This window comes from Lissotriton vulgaris, chromosome 3_1, assembly GCF_964263255.1.
Source record: "Lissotriton vulgaris chromosome 3_1, aLisVul1.2, whole genome shotgun sequence".
In the NCBI taxonomy this organism is placed as follows: Eukaryota; Metazoa; Chordata; class Amphibia; order Caudata; family Salamandridae; genus Lissotriton; species Lissotriton vulgaris.
The window spans coordinates 476,917,739-476,940,601 of NC_141689.1; the positions used below are offsets into that span (position 1 = coordinate 476,917,739).

At 48.1% G+C, this 22,863-nt stretch overlaps 1 protein-coding gene across 1 annotated transcript in view; it reads right to left on the bottom strand.

The window, feature by feature from the left end:
* The window catches only part of LOC147726646 (interleukin-31 receptor subunit alpha-like), a 672,471-nt gene that overhangs the window by 239,791 nt on the left and 409,817 nt on the right, over positions 1-22,863 (bottom strand). The window contains exon 10 of the mRNA XM_086960699.1: positions 17,570-17,780. Within this exon, the coding sequence (XP_086816825.1) occupies positions 17,570-17,780 (211 nt within the window). The remainder of the gene's footprint in view (positions 1-17,569; positions 17,781-22,863) is intronic.

Sequence of the window (22,863 nt, forward strand, 5' to 3'; positions counted from 1 at the left end):
AACAATATCATGGTTGACCGTATCGAATGCGGCGGACAGGTCAAGCAATACTAGAGTTGCCGATTGCCCCCTGTTCGCCCGCATTCGGAGATTGTCCAAGACGGTCACCAAGGCTGTCTCCGTTCTATGAACCGGTCTAAACCCAAATTGTTCCTCAGCCAATTTATTATTTGTCTCCAAAAAGAGAGACAGTGCCCTACTAACCAGACACTCCACGATCTTGGTCAGATAAGGTAAGAGGGAGATGGGCCTGTAGTTCTTGTAACATCCAGGATCTAGGGTGGGTTTTTTCAGAAGTGGCGGGATAATGACCTGCTTCTAACTGAACGGTCCCAATCCATTGATGAGCGATTGGCAGCACAGTTGATGCAGAATGGGGAACAGCTCTAATTCGAGTGCTTTCATTATCTTATGTGGGATGGGGTTCAAGGGTGACCAAGATGCAATTACCGTTCGGGTGAACTCCTCTTTCGAGGGTATCGGAAAAATATCCATGATGACCGTAGAGACTACCGGGCAGATGTCCTTGTCCCAACTATCACAACTGTCACCCTTCATCTGGACTGGCTGCCTAGATGGGGTCATATCTTTCAGACCTTCCATGATCGTATTGATTTTTTCTTGGAAGAAAAGATTCAGACCATCGCACAGCTCCTGTGTGGGTTTGATTTTACTGTTAATAGAGTTAGGGTGAGTCATATCTCTCACAATCCTAAAGATATCCCTTGATTTATTGGCAGTTTTGAGGATAGTAGAGGCGAAATATTCTGCTTTTGCAGTGGCTATTTCACTTTTATATTTTACTAGCAGCCCGTCCCGGCGTTGTCCGGGGGCAATCAGGCTTGCTTACAGCCTCCCCGCGCTACTGTCCGCTAAACTTCACCTTTCCTCCCTGCGCTCGTGTCGGCTGCAGTCGGCCAAACCCAGGCCCCCAACCACCTCCTCAGCCCACCGTGGGCGCCTCTCACCTACCTCAGCCCACAGCGCAGTTGGCAAAAGTTCACCGTTCCTCCCCAAGAGCCTGTGTGCTAAACTTCACCGCTCCTCCCCGCGCTCCTGTCCGCTGCAGTCTGCCAAACCCAGGCCCCCAACCACCTTCTCAGCCCACCGCGGGCGCCTCTCACCTACCTCAGCCCACAGCGCAGTCGGCAAAAGTTCACCCCTCCTCCCCAAGGTCCTGTGTGCTAAACTCTGTGCTCCTGTCCGCTGCTCCTCCTCGCGCTCCTGTCCGCCGATCTTCCCCGGGCTCCTGATGATGTCATCACGCACGTCGTTAGCGCACACGGCCAGCGCTACTTCTAAGGGGCTACTTTTTTTTAACGTATATTTTTTAAAGAACGTATATTTTTTTGGGTATATAGCCTATGTCACTTTGCAGGCCCTGACAATTCCAATGATGTATTGGATGTTTGGATTGGCGCTGTGGTTCCCGAGTTTACCCGCCTCAAAGGTTCACAGTTCTCTCTTTATAATAGTAGTATAAATTAAAGTGAGCCTCCAGCTAGCTTTATCTCTTTCTCCATAATTCTTCCTCCACTGTCTTTCAGCCATTTTGCAGGCCAGTTTCAGGTTCCTAAGGATTTCCGTGTACCAGGGGGCTGAGGGATTCCCTCTTTTTCTAATATCTTTTAAAGGAGCAAGTTGGTCAATCTTCCTGGTGAGCTGCTCACAGAGAGCTGTATAATTTTCTGCGTCTTGTTTCTCGGGATTAAACAGGGATCCTAGATCCAACAGAGGGCCCGTTTTTGCCTTTCTCAGCAATCCTTTCCAGTCTCTACCACGGAAAGTCCTTTCATGCCCCTTAGCAGGCCTCATCCGATTTAAGATTTGCATACTAAAATTAACCAAATGATGGTCCGTCCATCCCACTAACAGGGTTTTCTCCATGGTGATAAGGCCTTCCTCAGCAAATATAGGGCCATATGTATCATCAAACCAATTTGCATTTCCAAAATAGCGAATTTTAATTTGCGATTCCTTAAGTGCAATCGCAAAATAAGGAATAGCAAATTTTGCGATTCCTTATTTTGATGCAAAAATGTTTGATACATGCCATTTAGGTATTTAGCATTCACAAAGGCCGAAATTCGCAGAATTTCGGCCTTTGCGAATGCTAAATAGCTTAAAACATATGGCCCATAATGTCTAAAATGTGCCCTTACGTGTGTGTCGGTTCAGACACCCATTGTCTCAGGCTCATGTTATCGCAAGACCTAAGGTTGTTAAATGCTGTATCCAGCCTACCATTAGCCCACAGATTGAAATCCCCCAAGACCATAAGTCTAGTATGGGTGAGGGCCATAGTTTTAATTACATTGATCAGCTCATGCTGTTGTTGTGCGTTCATTACCCCCGGTGGTCTGTAACAGACCATACCCGTGAGGGGCTGTCCTGTTGGTTCTTTAACGGAAAAACCTAGGAGCTCCGCGCCAGGGACATCAGCAATGTCTAATGGGGAGATATCTAGGGTTTCTCTGAATATAATTCCAGTCCCACCTCCCCGACCCCTAGATCTAGATATAGGTTTATGAAAGGCTCTGTATCTCACTGGGCATGCCGGATCAAGCTCCATCTCCAGCCCTTCCGGTGTCCAGGTCATAAACAAAATGTCTACACTATGTGTCTCTACCAACAGTTGCATTTCTGTGGAGTGCTTGGGGAGAAATCTTACATTAAGCAGACCACAGTTTAGAGCACCATGTCCCAGTGGGGCGGGCCATCCCAACCACGTTGTCTGGGACCCGTTCACTTAGTCCATCATTACTTTGGGTGTGGCTATTTAAAAACCGAGTGGGCGACCGTAAGAGAGATATACTCTGTGGGAGAGGCGATAGGCAATTAGTACAGAGGGCTACTAGACCTTTCCGGTAGTTGTCAGGAGACAGCCGAGGGCAATTTGCCACTTCCCACAAAGGGTTAAGGTCCAAAAGAAAGACTCTGGAGTAACATATCCTCTCTGGAGCAAAAGAGCCAGCGGGACTGGCCCTGAGCCCGGTCCGAGAGCGGATGGGCGCAGACGGGCTTGCCTTTGGCGCGCCGGCGGCAAGCCCGCTGTACGTGTCCACTGCGTGGCCGGCAATCCATCTGCCTTTAATCCCAATGCCCCCGGAAGTGATGCAGGCAAGGGGAGGAGCTATGTCCCTCCACTCAATCGGTCCGTGAAGACCGTGGTGTACCGGGGACCCACTAAGCCCTAAAGTGCGAGTGCGAGGTAGGAAACAATATTTAAAAATGCCCTCAGTTAGCAGCAATGTTAAAAAACCAAATAGGTATGCCCTCCGGCGTGCGTTTGCTGTCTCTGCGCAGCCGGCAGCCTTCTCCCTTTAACCCTAATGCCCCCGGAAGTGATGCAGTCAAGGGGAGGAGCTATGTCCCTCCACTCAATCGGCCTGCGAAGACCATGGTGGACCATGGACCCACTAAGCCCTAAAGTGTGAGTGCAAGGTAGGAAACAGTATTATAAAAAGTGCCCTCAGTTAGCAGCAATGTTAAAAAACCAAATAGGTCTGCCCTCCGGCGCGCGTTTACTGTCTCTGCGCAGCCGGCAGCCTTCCCCCTTTAACCTCAATGCCCCCGGAAGTGATGCAGTCAAGGGGAGGAGCTATGTCCCTCCACTCAATTGGTCCGCGAAGACCGCGGTGGACCGAGGACCCACTAAGCCCTAAAGTGCGAGTGCGAGTGCGAGGTAGGAAACAATATTTAATAATTCCCTCAGTTAGCAACAATGTTAAAAAACCAAACAGGTCTGTCCTCCGACTCGCGTTTGCTGTCTCTGCGCAGCCGGCAGCCTTCCCCCTTTAACCCCAATGCCCCCGGAAGTGATGCAGTCAAGGGGAGGAGCTATGTCCCTCCACTCAATCGGTCCGCGAAGACCGTGGTGGACCGGGGACCCACTAAGCCCTAATGTGCGAGTGCGAGGTAGGAAACAATACTTAAAAATGCCCTCAGTTAGCAGCAATGTTAAAAACCAAACAGTTCTGCCCTCCGGCACACGTTTGCTATATGATGGAAATGTGGGGTGCGATTAGTAAGTTATGGAATGAGTCCATCCGGTGTCTCAGGGAATAGTGAAGGAGGACAAAAGGTGCACAGCATCGGTGGGGGGTGTAGGTAAACGCTCTACGGGGGCTCCCTGGTTGGCAGTACTTTGGAGAGGTGGTGAGTCACATACAGGCAGATCCGCCCTCAGTGTGGAAGGGTACACATGTGACTGATGGCGGGGGCGCAGGATGCAATGAGCAAAGAAAAAGTTCAAGAGAGGGTGTGTGGAGGGCAAGTGAAGAATAGAACAGGCATATGAAGGAGGAGTGAAACAGGTCAGATGGGTTGAGAATGCCTGGGGAGAATGGGCTGTGTCGTTATGATATAGTTATATATTTGCAGTTAAGTATTGTTATTAAAATTTAACTGTTGCAACCTTGTCCTAAAAAAATGGCCTTTTACGCTTCAAGTAACAGCGTGGAGTGTAGTTATTGCGCAAAGGTCTTTGTGAGTAGACAACTCTCAGAGAATGCCCAGAGGCTGCTTGCACTGCCTGGAAGAACCGCTGTCGTCTACAAGTCAGTCAGCACTGGTATACATCCATACCTGGTGACCATCAATAGGACCTAGAATGCCATCCTAGCCCATATTCGACAGGCTCTACCACTTCTCCACGTCTGTGTGGAAATGAAAGTGTATCTCTTTAAGCAGCCCTGGGTGCGGCTTCACCACCTAAATGGTGGACCACCCACAACAAAATTCCACTGCTAGTCATTCCAACGCACTCCCTTCCTCCTTCCTCTTCCTCTTGCATCTCTGCTACTGCCCTCACTGACCCTATCCAATCCTCTTTCCCTCCCCACTATAAAGCCCCTTGATACTATATCCCTGTTTCTACTGCCTGTCCCCCCCATCACCTGCGCGAGTTACTGTAAATTCCCACTTCTCTGGCACTGCACTGTAAGACAGATTGCCACCGGCTTCTATTAAGTCATCATTATTGCATGCAAACACGTTTTTGTGAGAATAGTTAGGGCACTGGTATCTTAACTGAACAATAACTGTCAGCCAGGGCAGTGTGTTTTTCTGAAACTCTTTAAACCAGTGAAGCCATTTTGATCTACAATTTCAAGTGACGAACGACAGAATTCTGGGTATAAGTCACTAGCTCAACACGCCTGCTACTCCTTGCGATGGTATGAAGGATGTGACAAAGATGCTGCCATGCCACCCCATGTCTCAGTGCACCATAGGCTTGGCAATCTTCCTGCACTGTTGCAATGGTGGTCCCCGCCGAAGACCACCAAACTCGTAATACGGCTCTTTGTTTAGGGGTACTCAGGTCGGTCAAACTGTTTGGCCTCAGTCTCATCATATGAAATGAAATAAAATTAAATTAAATTTTTAACGCGCAACTTAGCCCAAGGGCATCAAGGCGCCTGACAAAACAGAGATAGAAATCACAGGTCTCAAACAGCCGGGTACATAAATTAGGAATAAGCCTCCCGGAAGAGCCTCGTTTTTAGCTCTTTACGAAAAAGTGTCAGCGAGGGTTGACCCACCAGATCGGGCGGAAGGGCATTCCAAAGCTTCGGAGCCAGAGCGGAGAAGGCCTCCCCCCCCCTCCTCCATCTGGCTTGGCAAATCTTGGCACTTGAAGGACATTTTTAGTGGAGGACCTAAGAGCTCTACTTGGGAGGTAGGGAACAAGAAGAGACCTAATGCCCTCTGACCCAGAGCCATAAATGGCCCCATGGGCTAGGCAGAGAAGCTTAAACGAAATCCTGGCCTGAATAGGCAACCAGTGCAGATCTTTCCTGGCCAAGGAAGCTGAGGAGAGTCTGGGAAGATTGAGCACCAACCTGGCCGCCACATTCTGGACCATATGTAGTCGATGGACAGCGCTCTTATTCATGGCCACGTATAACTCATTACAGTAGTCCAGTCCCGATGAGACCAGTGCTACTGTCGCCTGCTTCCTCGCCTCAAAGGAAAGCTAGGAACCTATCTTTTTGAGGATCCTAATGATCCCACAGCAAGTGGACACTGTCCTACTAACCTGAGGATCAAATGAAAGGGAAGTATCAATCAGCACCCCCAGGTTTCTTGCCGAATGAGAGGGAAGCGGACAGTCCCCGAGGGAGTCCGGCCACCAATCCTAGGACCAAATATCCTGGCCGCCCCCAAAAATCAAAAGTTCAGTCTTTTCACTGTTAACTTTTAAGAAGTTTTGTACCATCCAGTGGGAAACTGCCTCCATACAGGTTTTAAAATTGAGGGCAGAGTCTTTTACCGACTGGGTGAGGGAGACCATAATTTGGGTGTCATCGGCATAAGATAGAACCTCGAACCCGTAGGATCTCACCAGCCTGGCAAGAGGGGCCACATAGATATTAAAAAGGGTCGGGCTTAAAGAAGACCTTTGGGGGACCCCACACTGCACAGGGGTGGGAGGCGACAGGAAATCACCCAGTTTAACTCTCTGCTCCCTTTGATGGAGAAAGGAGGCTAAGAGTCTGAGGGCAGTACCCCCGACACCCATCTCCCCAAGCCTGGAAACAGGATTGAGGGGGAAAGGGTGTCAAAGGCCGCCATCAGATCCAGTAACACCAGCAGGGTGATCTGGATCATGTCCACCTTCCCACGGATGTTGTTAACAACCACAGTCAAAGCTGATTCGGTACTGTGGGTCTTCGAAAACCGTGCTGTGAGATATCTAAAAGGTTCTAGTTGTCCAGAAAGGTGGTAAGATGTTAATTAAGGTGGGCTTCCAGAATTTTAGCAGGGGCCGGAAGCAAGGAAATGGGTCGGAAGTTTTTCAAGACCCCAGGGTCCAGTGAGGCTTTCTTCAGAAGCAGCTTAACCACTGCCATCTTCCAGGGAAGAGGGAAAACCCCTTCAGTAATGGCAAGGTTGAGCACCTCTAAAAGAGGGGGCAAGATCACCTCCCTGCAGCTTTTTAGAATTTTCAGGGGACAGGGGTCCAAAGGATAACCCGATTTGATCCTGTCAAGGAGATGATTTGACTCATCAAGGGTAAGGAGAGGAAAAGTGAGCAGACTCGGGCTGGGAGCAACACGGTCCGACACTGCATTAACCGGTACAAAAGGGAAGGAGGAGTCTGACCCCTGAGTGAGTCCTTGATTGAGGAGCTCCAGGGAGCTGTGGATATCCGCGATTTTCGCGTAGAAAAAAGTAAAGATCTTGTTACAGAGCTCCTGGGATTCTACTATGGAGTCCACCTTCTGAGGGGTCGAGAGGGAATCAATGATCTTGAAAAGCTCCCTAGAGGGACACAAAGAAGTGGTCAAGTTAAGAAAATAGGACTTTTTTTCTTTGATGATAGCCAATTTATATTCTTTCAGAAGGAGTTTATGATGACATTTATTCTCAACAGAGCTCAGATTGGCGCGCCAAAGCCTCTCCTGCTTTCTGTAACCCTGTCTCAGTCCTCTAAGTCTGTCGGAGTAACAAGATGCAGAAGGACTCTTCCTGGCAGAATAGTGAAGCTTGACGGGGGCTAAGATGTCTACAGCCCCCGAAATGGTGTTGAAAAGGCCTGCAGCAGCAGAGTCAGTGTCCTTGTTAATAAGGGGGCTGAAGCTGTTCAAAAGCGGCGCAAGCGCTTCGTTGTTAATGTGTTTAAAGCTCCTTCTGAGTTGCCATTTCTTTGAGTCAGAGAAGGGGAAGGAATTAGTGTAACACTTAAGCTCAAGAGGGACTGCCAGTCGATCTGACCACGCTAAGGGGAATGGAGTACCGACCATTAGTCTATGATCGTTAGAAAAAACCCCATCCAGTGTATGACCGGCCAGGTGAGTGGGACCCTCCGCAAGTTGCATAAGACCACAAGCCTGCAGGGACTCAATCAGGGACAGAGTGTCCCTAGAAGTCGAGTTCTCTAAGTGAAAATTAAAATCTCCCAGGATGGTGAGGTTGGGTCTGTCAATAAGGGGTTCTAAAATCCTTATTAGATCCTGACAGAAGGATGTTCTGGGGCCTGGGGGTCTGTAAACCAAGATGCTGGAGAAAGAGGCCGTAGGAGTGGAGTTGATGGAAAAATACAAGGCCTCAAAGGCATCTACGGGAGTGGAAAGATGCTCAATTCGACAGATGGAAGAGCCTTTATGCAAAATACCCAGATCCCCTCCTCTACGTCCAGATCTATCCATCCTGGTCAAAACATAGCCCCCAGGGATAGCCTCAACAAGGTCCGGGCCGAATGATGCCGAGATCCAAGTCTCGGTGATGAACACCCAAGAGGGTTTCCTTAATGACACAAAGTCCCAGAAAGCAATGTTGTTCTTAATAAGGGATCTAGCGTTTATCAGAAAACCTATTTCGTTCTCCGGGATAGTAGATCTCAGCACCCCGACATTGGAGAAGCCCCTCCGACCCTTCCATAGCCTGCAGGGGGCAGGATGACATATGCCACAGTGCAGTTAGGGGAGGGCGTCGGGTAGAACGGAATGGTGGCAGGCATTTTTAGACGGTTTCAAGGAAAGCAGAAAATCAGTAGAATAGAGGCTACTTCCCTGGCGGATGGAAAACCGGGAACCAGCCTGCATGGCCCCTGGCGCTGACTCAGAGCGGACGGGCGCAAACGGGCTGGCCTTGGGCGCGACTTTGGCGCGAGTCCGCTGTGCGCGTCCACTGGGCGCGGAGAGAGCCATAGAGACTGAAATAGTGCTGGGCTTGAGTGTCGCGGCCCATGTGACCCGCAGAGGCCAATGGGGGCAGAGACTGCAGCTGTTCGCCGGCTCCCTCCACAGCAATCGGGAACACCCGTGGTGGACAGGGGCCCTGGCGGAATGAACAGGCAGCAGGTAAGCGCATGATGGTCTTGTTCCATAGAGGCATTTAACTTATTCCATGCTTGTAACGGAACCACTCCGTCACGAGCCACAGTTGGCGTGTGCTCATGACTGAGTGGTTCCATCATGCCGCGGCCGCTCCGCCCACGCGGCACTGATTCCCCGCCTATGCGGGCGAATTAGTGAGTGGGCGGAGCCGTGACGGAACAACTCCGTCATAAGCACAGCCCGCCCGTGGCTCGTGACGGAGTGGTTCCGTCACAAGCATGGCGGCGCCGCGTGTCCCCACTCCCCCCCAGCGCTGCGGCGGAATTACCGCCGCAGCCAAGTGGTTAAAGTGTCTGCTATTGCCCTATCCCTTATTGTTCTCAACCCTCTCAGTGTTTATGGGCTTACAAATCCATTTCACAGCCGTGTCCCTTCTGTTGTCTCATGTCATGACATTACTCACCTTGTTCTCATTTTCATACAATGTCTGTGTTACGTAGATATAAATCCTTGCTGTTGTTCTTTATTAATGCTCTTTAACCCTTAAGTCTCTCATTACCTGCATTTCAACTGGCTGCTCATGCTGGGCTTTTCTTAGTTCTGACTTATTTAATATGGCGGGCCGCCTAACCAGTGTATTGTATGATTATCAAATTGCTATGTGTGAATCTGCAGATCCCACATTCTCTTGGAAGTGATTGGCCATGGCTCGTGACAATCAGGCTAACGTCTCTGGATTTTACACTCCCAACCATCTCTCAAGCATCTAACTTTACCCATCTCTTTTGATACCTGAAATGTTATGCAATAGGAACATGTATAACGTGCTCTGTCACCTCACAAAGCCTCCTTTTACTGAAGATGCAGGGGAAGAATAAATCAGCTATATCAATTAATGTGAATTTTGAGTTTTTTCCAGAAGTGTAAATGAGAACCTAAGGTGTATAATTCTAAGGGGAACGCAAAAACGTTTCCCACCAAATCTATCTCTTTTAAAGTGAGTAATCTGCAGAAGAGTATGTTTGGGAGGTAGATTAGCTACAATTTAGAAAAAAGTTAGATTATCATGCACTGATTTATGTATTAGGCACATTATTTTGAAAGAAACACATTGGTAAATAGGAGGCCCATGCAGAGTATAGAGCAAAGAGATGGAATTGCTTCTTCTCGGGCAGCGAAGACTAAGCAAGCAGCTTGTTTCTGAAGAATTACGAGTTAGGCCAGTAATGAGAACTTTATACCCATCTTAACAGAATTACAGTAGTCCAACCTTGACCATCAAGGCTAGCACCACTGGTGTTTGGCTATCCAGAGGAAGCAGCTTAGAGAAACAATGGTGCAATGTATCTGAAATGAAGAAGATGAAACAACTGGAAGGTCCTGAGGTGACATTTGGAGACGAAAGTTGAGTTTGACTCCTAGCCTTTAACACAGTGACACACTCTAGGCAGTTACCTAGTGTTTGAACCCAAAGACAGACGCTCCATAAGAATCTCAAAGATTCAAAGGCACCTGGTGAGTGGTCTGAAACCACCCTAGCTATTAGCGAGAGGTCCTCAAACATACCATGATCTTTACAGAGTATAATGAAGCAGTCTAACCATGAGAGGAAAATGTGTGTATTTGAGTAGTATTTGAACTGCTGTTCTGTTCATGAGTTCCCTCCATAAATTCAGACACCCCCGGGGCTTTTTTGATGCTTCCCTTGAATATGATGTCCCTGTCCTAGCTGCTAGATAATGGTCCAACCATTCACCATCACTAGGTTAAAATCCCACCTATTACCAGGACCGTAGTTGTTCTCTCTCTAGTTTGGGGTGCGAATAAACAGATTGGAGCGCTCGCATTGCCTGATTTTAAAATTACCAATTATTGCCTGATTGTGCCGGTGCCACTGCCCATAGCGACATCCAACTTTCTGCCCCCAATCTCGTCCTGTTTCAGTTTTGCTTTCGCCGCCATATTTGTTGTTGTGCCTCGTAGCCAGCCTCTCCACCCCGCTCCCGCCTCCCAGCTGCTCCTCCCTCGCTCCGCCCCCCTCCACTATCTACATATGTCAATGCAACAGACGCGCAGCGTTAACGCGCAGCGGATGCGCCCCAAAGGTGCGCCAAAGGTAAGCCCGTCTACGCCCGTCCGCACCTGGACCGCGCCCAGCGCCAGACGCCCTGGCCCCCGCAAACTCCTCTCCACCCGCATAACGTACGACTCCGCTACCCTCTCAGCACTTAACCCCGGCCGACTCCCAAACTGCTACCAAGCCGCCCCAGGACACACCCATGGACCTTTCACCTGCCACTCCTTCAAGTTCGACTGCATCAGGACCCACACCAAATCCAAAGACTCCAAACAGAGCTCCGACACTAACCACCTGAAGTGCATCCTACTCAACACCCGCTCGGTCCACAGACTCGCCATTGAACTTTGGAACCTACTCGACACCACATCGCCGGACGTCGCCTTTCTCACAGAAACCTGGATGAACGCCTCATCAGCACCCGACATCGCCAAAGCCATCCCGAACGGCTACAAGATCATCCGAAAGGACCGCATCAACCAAACAGGAGGAGGCATCGCCATCGTTCATAAGAACACCATCCGCATCACGACCAGTTCCGATGACAACCTCACAACCACCGAACACTTTCACTTCCAGATTCACACCGACCCTAAGACCACACTCAGAGGCACCCTCATCTATAGACCACCCGGACCCCGCACACAATTCAGCGAAGACATCACTGACTTCATCAGCCCTCACGCCCTCCCCTCCAAGGACAACGACAGCAACACCACCACCCTTTTGGACAACCTCGCCAATCTCGGACTCAAACAACTTGTCGACACCCCCACCCACTTTGCCAGGCACACGCTCGACCCAATCTTCACCTCAAGCAAGCACATCTCCTTTAATCACACCACAGCTCTACATTGGACGGACCTCAGCTGCGTTCTCTTCAACTACAAAAAGACCACGACCCACAACCACCCACAACCTATTCCCTGGAGAAACTGGAATAAAATAACCACTGAACAGCTCTTCACATCACTCCACCAAAACCCTCCTGCAAAATCATCGAACCCAAACCAAGCAGCCACCAACCTCACACAATGGATCACCCACAGCGCTGACGAATTAGCACCCCTGAAAAGCCATCAAATCAAACAAGGCAGCAAAAAAGCCCCCTGGTTTAATGATGACCTTAAGAAATCCAAGAAGATCTGTCGCACCCTCGAGAAAGCCTGGCAAAAAAACCCAACCACTGACAACCTGACCACCTTCAAGAACGCCACCCGCAAACACCACCAACTGATCCGATCCATCAAGAAATCAGCATTAAAGGATCGACTCGACAACAACGCCCACAACAGCAAAGAACTATTCAACATCGTCAAAGAGTTTACCAACCCCACCGCCGGCACCAACGACATCACTCCATCCCAAGACCTCTGCGACTCTCTAGCACTGTTCTTCCACAACAAAATCGCTGACATACATAACAGCTTTGGAGACCAGCCCACCCCACCTACCTCCGAACTAAAACCCCCCTTCAACAACCTTTACGCCTGGAACCCAATCACCACTGAAGACACCATCCGCCTGATGAACACCATTCACTCAGGATCGCCAACCGACCCATGTCCCCACCACATTTTCAACAAAGCAGACTCCATTATCGCACCCCATTTCCGAGACGTCATCAACTGCTCCCTTAACTCCGCCACCTTCCCCGAAAGCTGGAAACACGCCAAACTCAGCGCCCTCTTGAAGAAACCTACAGCAGACCCCACTGAACTTAAGAACTATCGCCCCATTTCGCTCCTCCCTTTCCCTGCCAAAGTCATTGAGAAAGCCGTCAACAGTCAACTCGCCGCCTTCCTCGAATCCAACAAATCCCTCGACCCTTCACAGTCCGGCTTCCGAGCCAAACACAGCACCGAGACCGCCCTCATCGCAGCAACAGACGACATTCAAACTCTACTGGACAACGGAGAAACTGCTGCCCTCACCCTACTTGACCTCTCCGCAGCCTTCGACCCGGTCTGTCATAGCACCCTCATACAACGCCTCAGCAACGTCGGAATACAAGGAAAAGCATTGAACTGGATAATCTCGTTCCTCGCCGGAAGAACCCAGAGAGTCCGCCTCCCCCCTTTTAGATCAGAGGCCACCGAAGTCATCTGCGGCGTACCCCAAGGATCCTCACTCAGTCCCACCCTCTTCAACGTATACATGAGTCCCCTCGCATCCATTGCGCGCCAACACAACCTCAACATTATCTCCTACGCAGACGACCCTCAGCTGATCCTATCCCTCACCAAAGACCCAAACACCGCCAAAACCAACCTACACGAAGGGATGAAAGAAGTAGCCGAGTGGATGAAGAACAGCTGTTTAAAACTTAACTTAACAAAACGGAAGTCCTCATCTTAGGATCATCCCCCTCCGCCTGGGACGACTCATGGTGGCCACCGGCCCTGGGAACCGCACCCATACCAACAGACCACGCACGTAACCTGGGCTTCATCCTGGACTCCTCCGTCTCGATGACCAGACAAGTCAACGCCGTCTCATCATCATGCTTCAACATCCTACGTATGCTCAACAAAATCTTCAGTTGGATCCCCACCGAAACAAGAAAGACGGTCACCCATGCACTGGTCACAAGCCAACTGGACTATGGAAACACCCTTTACGCCGGAACCCCAGCTAAACTACAGAAAAAACTCCAACGCATCCAAAACGCCTCAGCCAGACTCATCCTAGACATCCCCCGCCAAGCTCACATTTCCGGTCACCTGAGAGACCTCCACTGGCTCCCCGTCAACAAGAGAATAACGCCTCCTCACCCACGCACACAAAGCCCTCTACGACCTAGGACCAGAATACCTCAACACGCGCCTGTCCTTCTACACCCCCACCCGCCAACTTCGATCGTCCAATCAAGCCCTCGCCGCAATTCCACGCATCCAAAGATCCACCATGGGAGGAAGATCCTTCTCCTACTTGGCGGCCAAGACCTGGAATTCCCTCCCCACCCACCTCCGCCTCACACAGAACCACCTCTCCTTCAGGAAACAACTAAAAACTTGGATATTTGATAAGTAAAGCTCCCCCCCTCCCTCAAGCGCCTTGAGACCCTCTTGGTGAGTAGTGCGCTATACAAATTTTAACTTGACTTGACTTGACTTGACTACCTATTGCACTAACCTTCTAGCAAAGAAAATATTTTGGTATCCAACATCAAATCAACCAAGTACCATAGACCACCATCACACAAATTTTCTCTGGCATTATGTTCCATAAGATTGACCACATATAGGAACCTGGACTTCCAGGAACTTAACACCCTTCCCCCCAAGTACCCTCCAACCCTCCATCTTGCGATGGACTCTAAACTAGAAGTTATTTCCTCATAATTGAAATCTTAGGCAAACCTTTGATCTGACTTAGTGCACTTGTGGGTGGGCCATATTTGATATCGAACCCCCACTCAGATCTCCAGGGGACTATTTTTAACAATACTTTTTTTTCCGTACATATTTAAACATTTCGAACCCCTTGTCTTAGTTTCATTTTATTTTTTTACTTAAACTTGCTGTGGCTCTAAGTATTTGGTAGTATAACAGCTCAGCCATAGCTCACATCAAGACTGTGATGTCTCTCATATATAGCCTTCTAGTGGATTTCCCTACAAGGTTGGGAAGCAAGTGCATATCTGATTAATACTGTAGTATCCTACAAACTCATAGCCAGTTCTGTGATTCAAATTAAGAGTGCAACCATGGGAGGAGCCAAGATGGCGGCCGGGACGGACGTTTGAGCTCCCGGCTCCGTGGACCGTCCGGCTTTCTTTGTCTATCCTGCACGATTCTCCTGTACTGCGCCGCCCTCTCGCCGTGGATTTCCGGCGCTGAAGCGACCGGCGTTCTTCTGTCACCTTGATCGGCTGGATTGATGGTGTTTACCTCAACCTCCGATGCTTTCCTTTGTCCCCACGGAGATGGTCGCCACCGGATGCCGCAGGCTGTGGACGGTACGCTGGGCTGAAGTACGGTGGGTGATCGCGGGGGTGGCCACGCTTGCTGCACGACTGCTTTCGTACCCTTCCACCCGGGTCGGACCCCCCGTGACGGCGGTGGCATAGACGACGCTGGAGTCCTCTGATGCTCTCTCTCCTCCGCCACCCCGTCGAAAAGCGAGCGGACTCCATTTTGGGGTATCCCTTGCGGTCACTGCTGGCTTACATGTACCCGGGGGGCTCTCTCGCCCTATACATCTTTTGAGGGGCGCACGGACATTCTTTGGGGACTGCACACTAGTGTCTCCGGAACAAGTGGCTTTTTCACTCGCCATTACTCGCCCGCATCGGAGAAGACAATGGCGCCTGCTCATCCTGCCGGGACGAGGACTGCCCCTGGTTTCGTAGTGCCTGCGCGCCCTTGTGCCCCGGAGCTGAGTGCCGTATCGAGGGAGCAGAGGGAGCGTGCGGATCGCAGCTCGGCGCTGCGGGACCCGACCTGTGGAGAGGTGTTGACCGCCCTCGTGGCCTTGAAAGCGGAGATGCAGTGTACTGGCCGGGTGCTGACTCGGAGCCTCGATGAGGCACTGGCTGCAACGGGCCGTTCCCGACTGGAGGATCCCCCGCCGCCCACGCATTCTTTTGGGGGTGAAATACTGTTGCAGAGCGGAGAGATGGTGGTGCGGAGTCCTCTTGGCTACATTGTGTCGCGTCACCCTGTCGACACGGAAACTGTTGCAGAGACACCCTTTGTTCTGGATGCTGTGCCCTTGCCTCTTCACCACTTGTCGAGACCTGACTTTCCACGCCGCTTGCCCGACGTTGCCCTGGCTGTACCTACTGGTGGAACTTCAGTGGCATGCTACCGCTGTGTTTGGGGCCCCGTGGAGCGACACGTATTCTTTGTCCCCCTCCCTCGAGAGCGGCCATCTTGCCTCTTTGTCCTGGCTGGAGGAGGCTCGCAGCGATGGACAGACCTGCATCACATCTGCCGGTCCGGACAGGGGTGACGACATGACCGGTGTCGCTGTGATTGGACTGGCTGGCGGAGAATTGGACTGGCACACGTTTTGTAATATGGGCTGAGTAGTGTTTTGATATCCTGGGTTGTAATACATGTTACTGATCTCCTCTCCTGTTTCCTATTCCTGTTGGGTCGAGGATCTATGCAGAGCTGAGGTGTTGGGTGGTATTGACTCGGAATCACCGGGTCCACGGGGGTCACTTGTTGCTGTATTGTGCTTGGCGCAGGGTGTATGGGCGACATGGGAGTCCGGGAGCTCGATTGTTGGGTGGGCTCCTCCTCGCTTTTCCCTTTTCCCTTTTCCCTTTTCCTTTTCCTGGGAGTAGTAGGGTAATGTACTCTTTCTTTCTCCCTGGGTTCAATCGTGATCTTATGGTCCTTTTTCCTTCTTTTTCTTACTCCTACATTTCGGGTTCTTCTGGGGCGACAGACACGTAGCTAGGGGGGGGGGGTAGGCCATAGCCTCGGCATGCGTGTAGGGTGGGGGGTCTTCTTCAGTAAGTTTTTATTTCTATGGGCCTTCTTTTTCTTTCTTCGTCTTTTCTTCTATCTTTTCCAGGGTCAGTGGTGGGGACTGGTATTAGAAGGGTAGTGGCTGGGAGGCACGTTTCGCTGTGTATTTCTATCCTGATGTTACTGTATCGTGCCGCCATTTTAGATGTGTTTCTTGTTAATTGACTCTCCTGTTGGCTGTTACCCATATGTCATATGACCGTCTGTACTGTACACTGATCCGTATTGTTTTTATTTCTCCTTACATACAAAATTTTTAAAATTAACCTTAATGTCTCCTGCCACTCGGTGCACGTAGATCTGATGTAAAGTGGATTGTATGATGTACTGTGCTGCCGCGCCACCGAGTGGGCGTATACTTTGCTATCAAGCTTCAGAAGTGCTGTGGCCGGCCGGATGGTTGTGGGCCCGTATTTGTATTGTACTAAGAGCTTAATAAAGGTTTTCAAAAAAAAATAAATAAAAAAAAAAGAGTGCAACCATGCAAAGTAAGACACAAAATAACCAAAATAAATATTCAAACCACTATTTGCTCACGCAGTATGCATGTCTATGTTTGATTGGGTTCCCATTCAGAATAGACCTGGCATATCATTTTGAGTTCGACTAACATATCTATATTCTTAATGGTACGGTGTGCAAAAAAAAGATAACATGGAATGTTGCCCAGAGAAATTAAGATTAATTGAAACATGTCCAGCCTTTATTTTTTTTAATTTCTACCTTGTAGACAAAACATCGAGAGTAAATTTCAAATGTGGAAAGTACATTTCATCAAATAGAATGTTAGAAATTAGCACTCGTCATAAACACAAGGATGCATATGTAAATAAAAAGCATAACAAATAGTGGTAAAACCACAACCAATGATCAATATATGACTACTGTTGGTTCAAATGTTTAATATTATGCTTTTATCCTGTTATGCATTTTGCAAAATGTTAGCATTTTTTTTAGGTAGAACTTACTGAACTCAGATGCAAAGTATGTATGCAGTACCTATGGCTATTTTCAAAACATTACTGCATTAACATGTTCATATTACGTACACAAACTGTTTAGACTGCTCCCTATTAAGATTTAACTAAAAGCCTTCCATGTTGGTGCAAGCGCATACATGTTTTTCAGATGTGTTCATGGAAGGCTTGGATTTGGTGGCTAAAGTTTGCATGTTAAGTGAGTATGGATCTGAGACTAGAATTCATAAATACGTTAAAGTACTACACCTCTTAGGGGTGTGCCTGGGACAATAACACTGGCTGTTGGTGAGTATCCAGCTTTGTTGTAGGCTCTGACCGTGATCCGATAATATCCCATGGAAAGATGCAATTGCAGTTGAGGTTCTGTTACGTTGACTTCTATTGGCTGTAACCGTGTTGTCTTAGCCAGTCTGCCAGCAGTGATGCAGTATTTCTCAACATGCCTTCTTTGAGAAACCTGTTAAACGATATATATTCAATGATCATATAATCCATACAGCCTCTTTCAGTTGTAGTACCTGCATCAAGCAGACGTTATAATATAAGCTGAATGCTATAACATAGTAAACAAAATGTAGGGCTCGATTTACAGTTTGGCAGAGAGGGTACTCCATTGCAAGGGCAAAAGAGTACTCTCTCTGTCAAACTCCCAATCCTCCATCCGATTTTGAATCAGGCAGATTGCCAGGTTTACGCAGACTGAATACAATTAACTCCATCATCATAACCATCCATCAATGGTGTGGGGGTCTTAGATGGAGGCACACAACATGATCTACCCTTTTTATGGCGGACGCCAGTATTGAATTCTTTTCCTCTCTTACCACCAGGTAAAACCAGATGGTGAGGGACTAGAAAAAAAAATACCCCCACACCATGGAAGGAAATTACCATGGCGTTGGGACCATTAGGTTTTATTTTCCGCAAACAAACTTACCCCTTGAGAGTTTGTTTTTGAAAAATAAAAAAACTTTGGAAAATATGGATGGGCAAAGTAAAGGCATGGTGGCTGATGTCAAGATTACTTACCAGTAATCCTCAATACTCTTAGTCTTACTCATCCTTGACCCAGTTATTACACATGAGGTAATATTCACTGACAAGAAATACAACAGGAAACGCTTGCTAATCCCACCCACCCTCCTGCCAGGGGCTATAATAATATAGCCAGTGTAAAGTACTCCCTGACATACCAAGCACAACAAAGTCCTGAGCCAGGGAGGGTAGGTGGGAAAGATGACTGGGTCACGGACAAGTAGGACTAAGAGTAATGAGGGTTACTGGTAAGTAATCTGGACAGTACCTCTAAGTCCCTCGTCCTCGACCCAGTCATAACACGTGAGGCATACCAAAGCAGACCCCTCCAAAGAGAAAGGTCTATGGAACACCAGCAGAAAACCCAGACAACTCACAGGACAGCAGCACACCACAGTTAACTTTAATGGCATGAAAATTGACTCAAGGAGCAGCAACTGGCTCCACAGCATGCAAAACACCACACCAAAAACATTCAAGCAGTCATCTGTAGTGTTGAATAAAGGTAGACTCAGAAGCTCAAGTCTCAGCAGAAGACACCCCGAGTGGACTGGGCCTGGACCCCCGAAGGACACGGCAAACCAGAGCCCTGATAAGCCAAACATGATCCACCAACCGAGGGTCAGCTGAGAAGCAGCCTTCCCATGGCCCAACAGCCTAAAAGTCACAAACAGACTGTCCGAAGCACGAAAGGTAGCAGACATGTCCAAATACACACACAAAAGATGCTTCACATCCCGAGAGTACAAAAAGTCTTCCTCAGGAGAAGAAGGTGAAGGGTAGAAAAGAAGGCAACATCAATTCCTGAGAGGTAAGAAACGTAGAACGAATACGAATTTTAGGAAGAAAACAAGAATCCAAAAGCTAAACCACAGCTTCCTCCATAAACTAGAAAAAAGGGAGAGAATAACGCAAAGCAGAATTTTTCTCTAACCACTGGGCTAAAGTATTGGCCACCAGAAAATCCACCTTGAAAGACAAGAATTTGACGTCCACAGTCAACAATGGAACAAAAGAAGAGGACTGAGGAGCATGTAGGACCAGAGAAGATCCCAGGCAGGCATCCAAAGAACAGACATCAGGAGAAGAAAGAGAAAAGCTCAGAAACAGCCGGGAAACCAAAAGAGTTCCTTTAAAGGTTGTTGGGACAACCATGTAAAGGCTGAAGGAATGGGATGTCCTAATGCTGAATGGGGATTAGGCTCGGACTGCCAACCCAATGAGCTCCTTGAGCCTGTCGAAGGCCGCGGTAATTCCCCACTGTCCAAATCGCCCCAACCATCCCCACCACCGGAATTGTAATCAGGTGGTCCGACCAATACACTAGATGTCGGGTGGACCACCACCGACATCGGAATGAGGCCCTGATTGAATGATTGTATATGGAGAAAACAAGGGAACTCCAATATTCAAACCTGGGATGGTTATTAGTATTTTAAGAAAACATTGGTTCTTGCTCTGTCCGGCATTAATTGCCTGTGTATGCCCTTTGGTACAAGCATATTGATTAAGACTGCTTTAAACCCAACTGCTCTTGTTTTATTGGGACCGATCCGGCCCTGCAAGAACCAATGTTTTCTTAAAATACTAATTTAATTATTGGCAACATTTAGTGTACAGCAGGAGCAGACTGAGTCCAGGTGCTGGGATCAAGGTAGTTGGAGCCTTTTCTGTCCAAGGCTCTGATCAGTAGGACAGCCAACCAGCCCTTGCAGTCACTCTGGTAATCCTGGGTTCAAGATGCAGGTGTAGTCCTTCTCACTCAGGCAGCAGGGCATCAGAGAAGCAGGGCAATAGAGTAGCAGTCCTTCTTACAGCAGAGTGGCACAGCAGTTCTTCAGAGTCTTCCACAGGTCCAGAGTTGTACTGAAGAGTTGGATCTGAGGTTCCAATATTTATACTCAGTGCCAGCTTTGAAGTAGAAGAAGGTTCTTGAAGTTTCCACCCCAGAGGTGTTAGGAATTTCCTGCCTCCTTGCCATGGCCCCAGCTTCTTTGGAGGCACAAATGACTAGTGTGAAACCCATTGCGAGTGTGTTGATGCAGAGCCTTTGTGATATACAAGTGTTGTAGATTTCAGCTCCTCCCCTATCAAGTCAGAGATGGCCTTTACTGCCAACAGTTATTCCCCCTTTGTCTCACTGTCTGAAAGTGGCATTTTCAGAGTCATGACTAAAAATCTGACGTTACCATTATAGAGGGTTTTAAATTATAACTCTTTAGACACCAAACTCGACATCCATACCTGCTCCAAATCACTTATGAAATGCAATACAGTAATTCAATGCTATCCTATGGTAGAGGCAAGCCTTGCAGTAGTGAAACACAAATGTAAGTGTTTTTCACTACAGGACATGTAAAAGATAAAAGTACATCTGCAGCTTTTTAGGTACGCTGCACCATGCCTATGAGCTGTTTAGGGCCTACCCTAGGAATGACTTATATTTATTAAAAAGAAAGGACCTGCTGAAGATTTATATGCTAGGTAGAAATGGCAGTTTAAAACTTCACACACTGGCTGCAGTGGCAGGCCTGAGACATGTGTAATAGGCTTCTTAAGTGTCTGGAACAATCAGTACTGCAGGCCCACTAGTTGTATTTAATGTGTGGGCTATTTTACTAGGGGCTTACAAGTAAAAGTGCCCATTGGATAGAAGCCAATTTTACTATGTTTAAGGAAGTGAATACACACTGTTTAGCACTGCCTAGCAGTGGTAAGACGCACAGAGTTCTAAGGCCAATAAAAATGAGATGAGCCAAAATGGAGGAGTAAAGCAAAATGTTTGGGGAAAAGTCACCCTAAGGCTGACAGGTCTAACACCACATAATCCTGATTTTAGATATCATACAGGAGAGTAATTGAGCCATCTATATCCAGTTTCAATCATTGTGATTCTCTTGAGCACATAGATAAATGGGGTGTTCTCAGAGTGAACTTTGCTCCACTGCAGAAATTAGACCATGTCCCTACTCACATGGCGGGACACACATTTGATCCTCTCTTTACAAATAAGCCTTCTCTTACTTTAGACTCTCCTGTTCCTCAATAAGGTCTGATCAGTTTGCCTTTCCGGTTTTCCACTTATTTCTGAGGCAGAAGGGTCTGTTTCTTTTGGCCCACTGCTTATTCTAGGCAGTGGTCTAAACTTAACCTTACAGCTTCCTGCAGTCATCTTTAGGACCATATTCCTGATTTAGAAGGCTCTGGATTGACTGCACAAGTGCAGTCGACAACTGAATTAATTCCACATTAGATACTCTGCTTTTTCTGTCACCTGGCACCAAGTATAATGACTACTTACCAGTCCCTTGGTTTAGTGACTCCCTTTTAGTTCTGAAGAAAAACTGCAAACACCTGGTGCGCGTCTAGTACAGGCACGATACTCAAGGTTGACAACAATAAGCTCACAACTGCCACTAAGGAATATAACACGGCTTGCCAGGTTGCCCAAGCAGCTTTTTATGTTGAAAAATATTACAAGGCCCACAACTGTACTAAAAAAACTTTTCCAAATAGTGAAGTTACTCATGGATCCTACTAATGTCTCTCAACCCCTTTCTCTCTCACAGGCAAGACGCAATGAACTTGCAGATTTGTTTTAGGTGGCCAACATTCATGCCTCCTTCAATAGTTTTACGGTGGAGGAATTGGCTACTGTGTTGATACCAAGTTTAAACTCTTTGATGAAGCTAATTTTCTAGCTCTTCTAGGTGCTATTAAGTCCGGATTTCCTTTGGACCTATGCCACCTGGATTTTAAAAATGGCTAGTCACATTGTAACCCCTGCCTTGTTGAAATTGCTGAATACCTCTATGACAGATTGCATGGTCCCTAAAGCCTGGACACATGCTGTGGTGGGTGCCTTGCTAAACAAAACCGACTTGGATGGATTTGAGCCAGGAAATTTCCATCCAGTTTTGATGCTGCCTATATGTATGACGATTCTTTAAAAACATATTAATCATCAATTGTCAGAGCATTTAGAATCGGCCCTTTTTCTTGGTCATAGCACAGAATCTGTGCTTTTAGGGGCAACAGAGTGCATTAGATTGATTCTGAGCTGCAGCCCTTATTGGTCTGGATCTGAGCACATCATTCGATGTGGTATCTCATCCACTGCTTCTATGGAGATTAGCAGAAAGCGCGACACTGGATAGGACCTTGTTGCACAGTGGATGGCTGGCTGGCTAAATTTGTACCGTGGATGGGAAAAACTGTTTAAAACTTAATAGCAACAAGACTGAGGTTCAAGTGGTTGGGAACCAATCTCATTTTTGGGGCTCACAAATGGTGGCCTGAAGATTTTCAGTCCAAATCAAATTGTCGAAGCCCTGGGATTTGGTTGGATAAAAACTCTCCATGGACAATCTAGTAAGTAAGGTAGCTGCTAGCCTTTTTGTTTACTTAGATGCCCAAGAAAAATCTTACGGCTAATGTCCTCTTTAACTAAAATGTCGAGGCCTTAATTGTCTCCTGGCTGGGTTTGGCAATGACTATACTTGGGG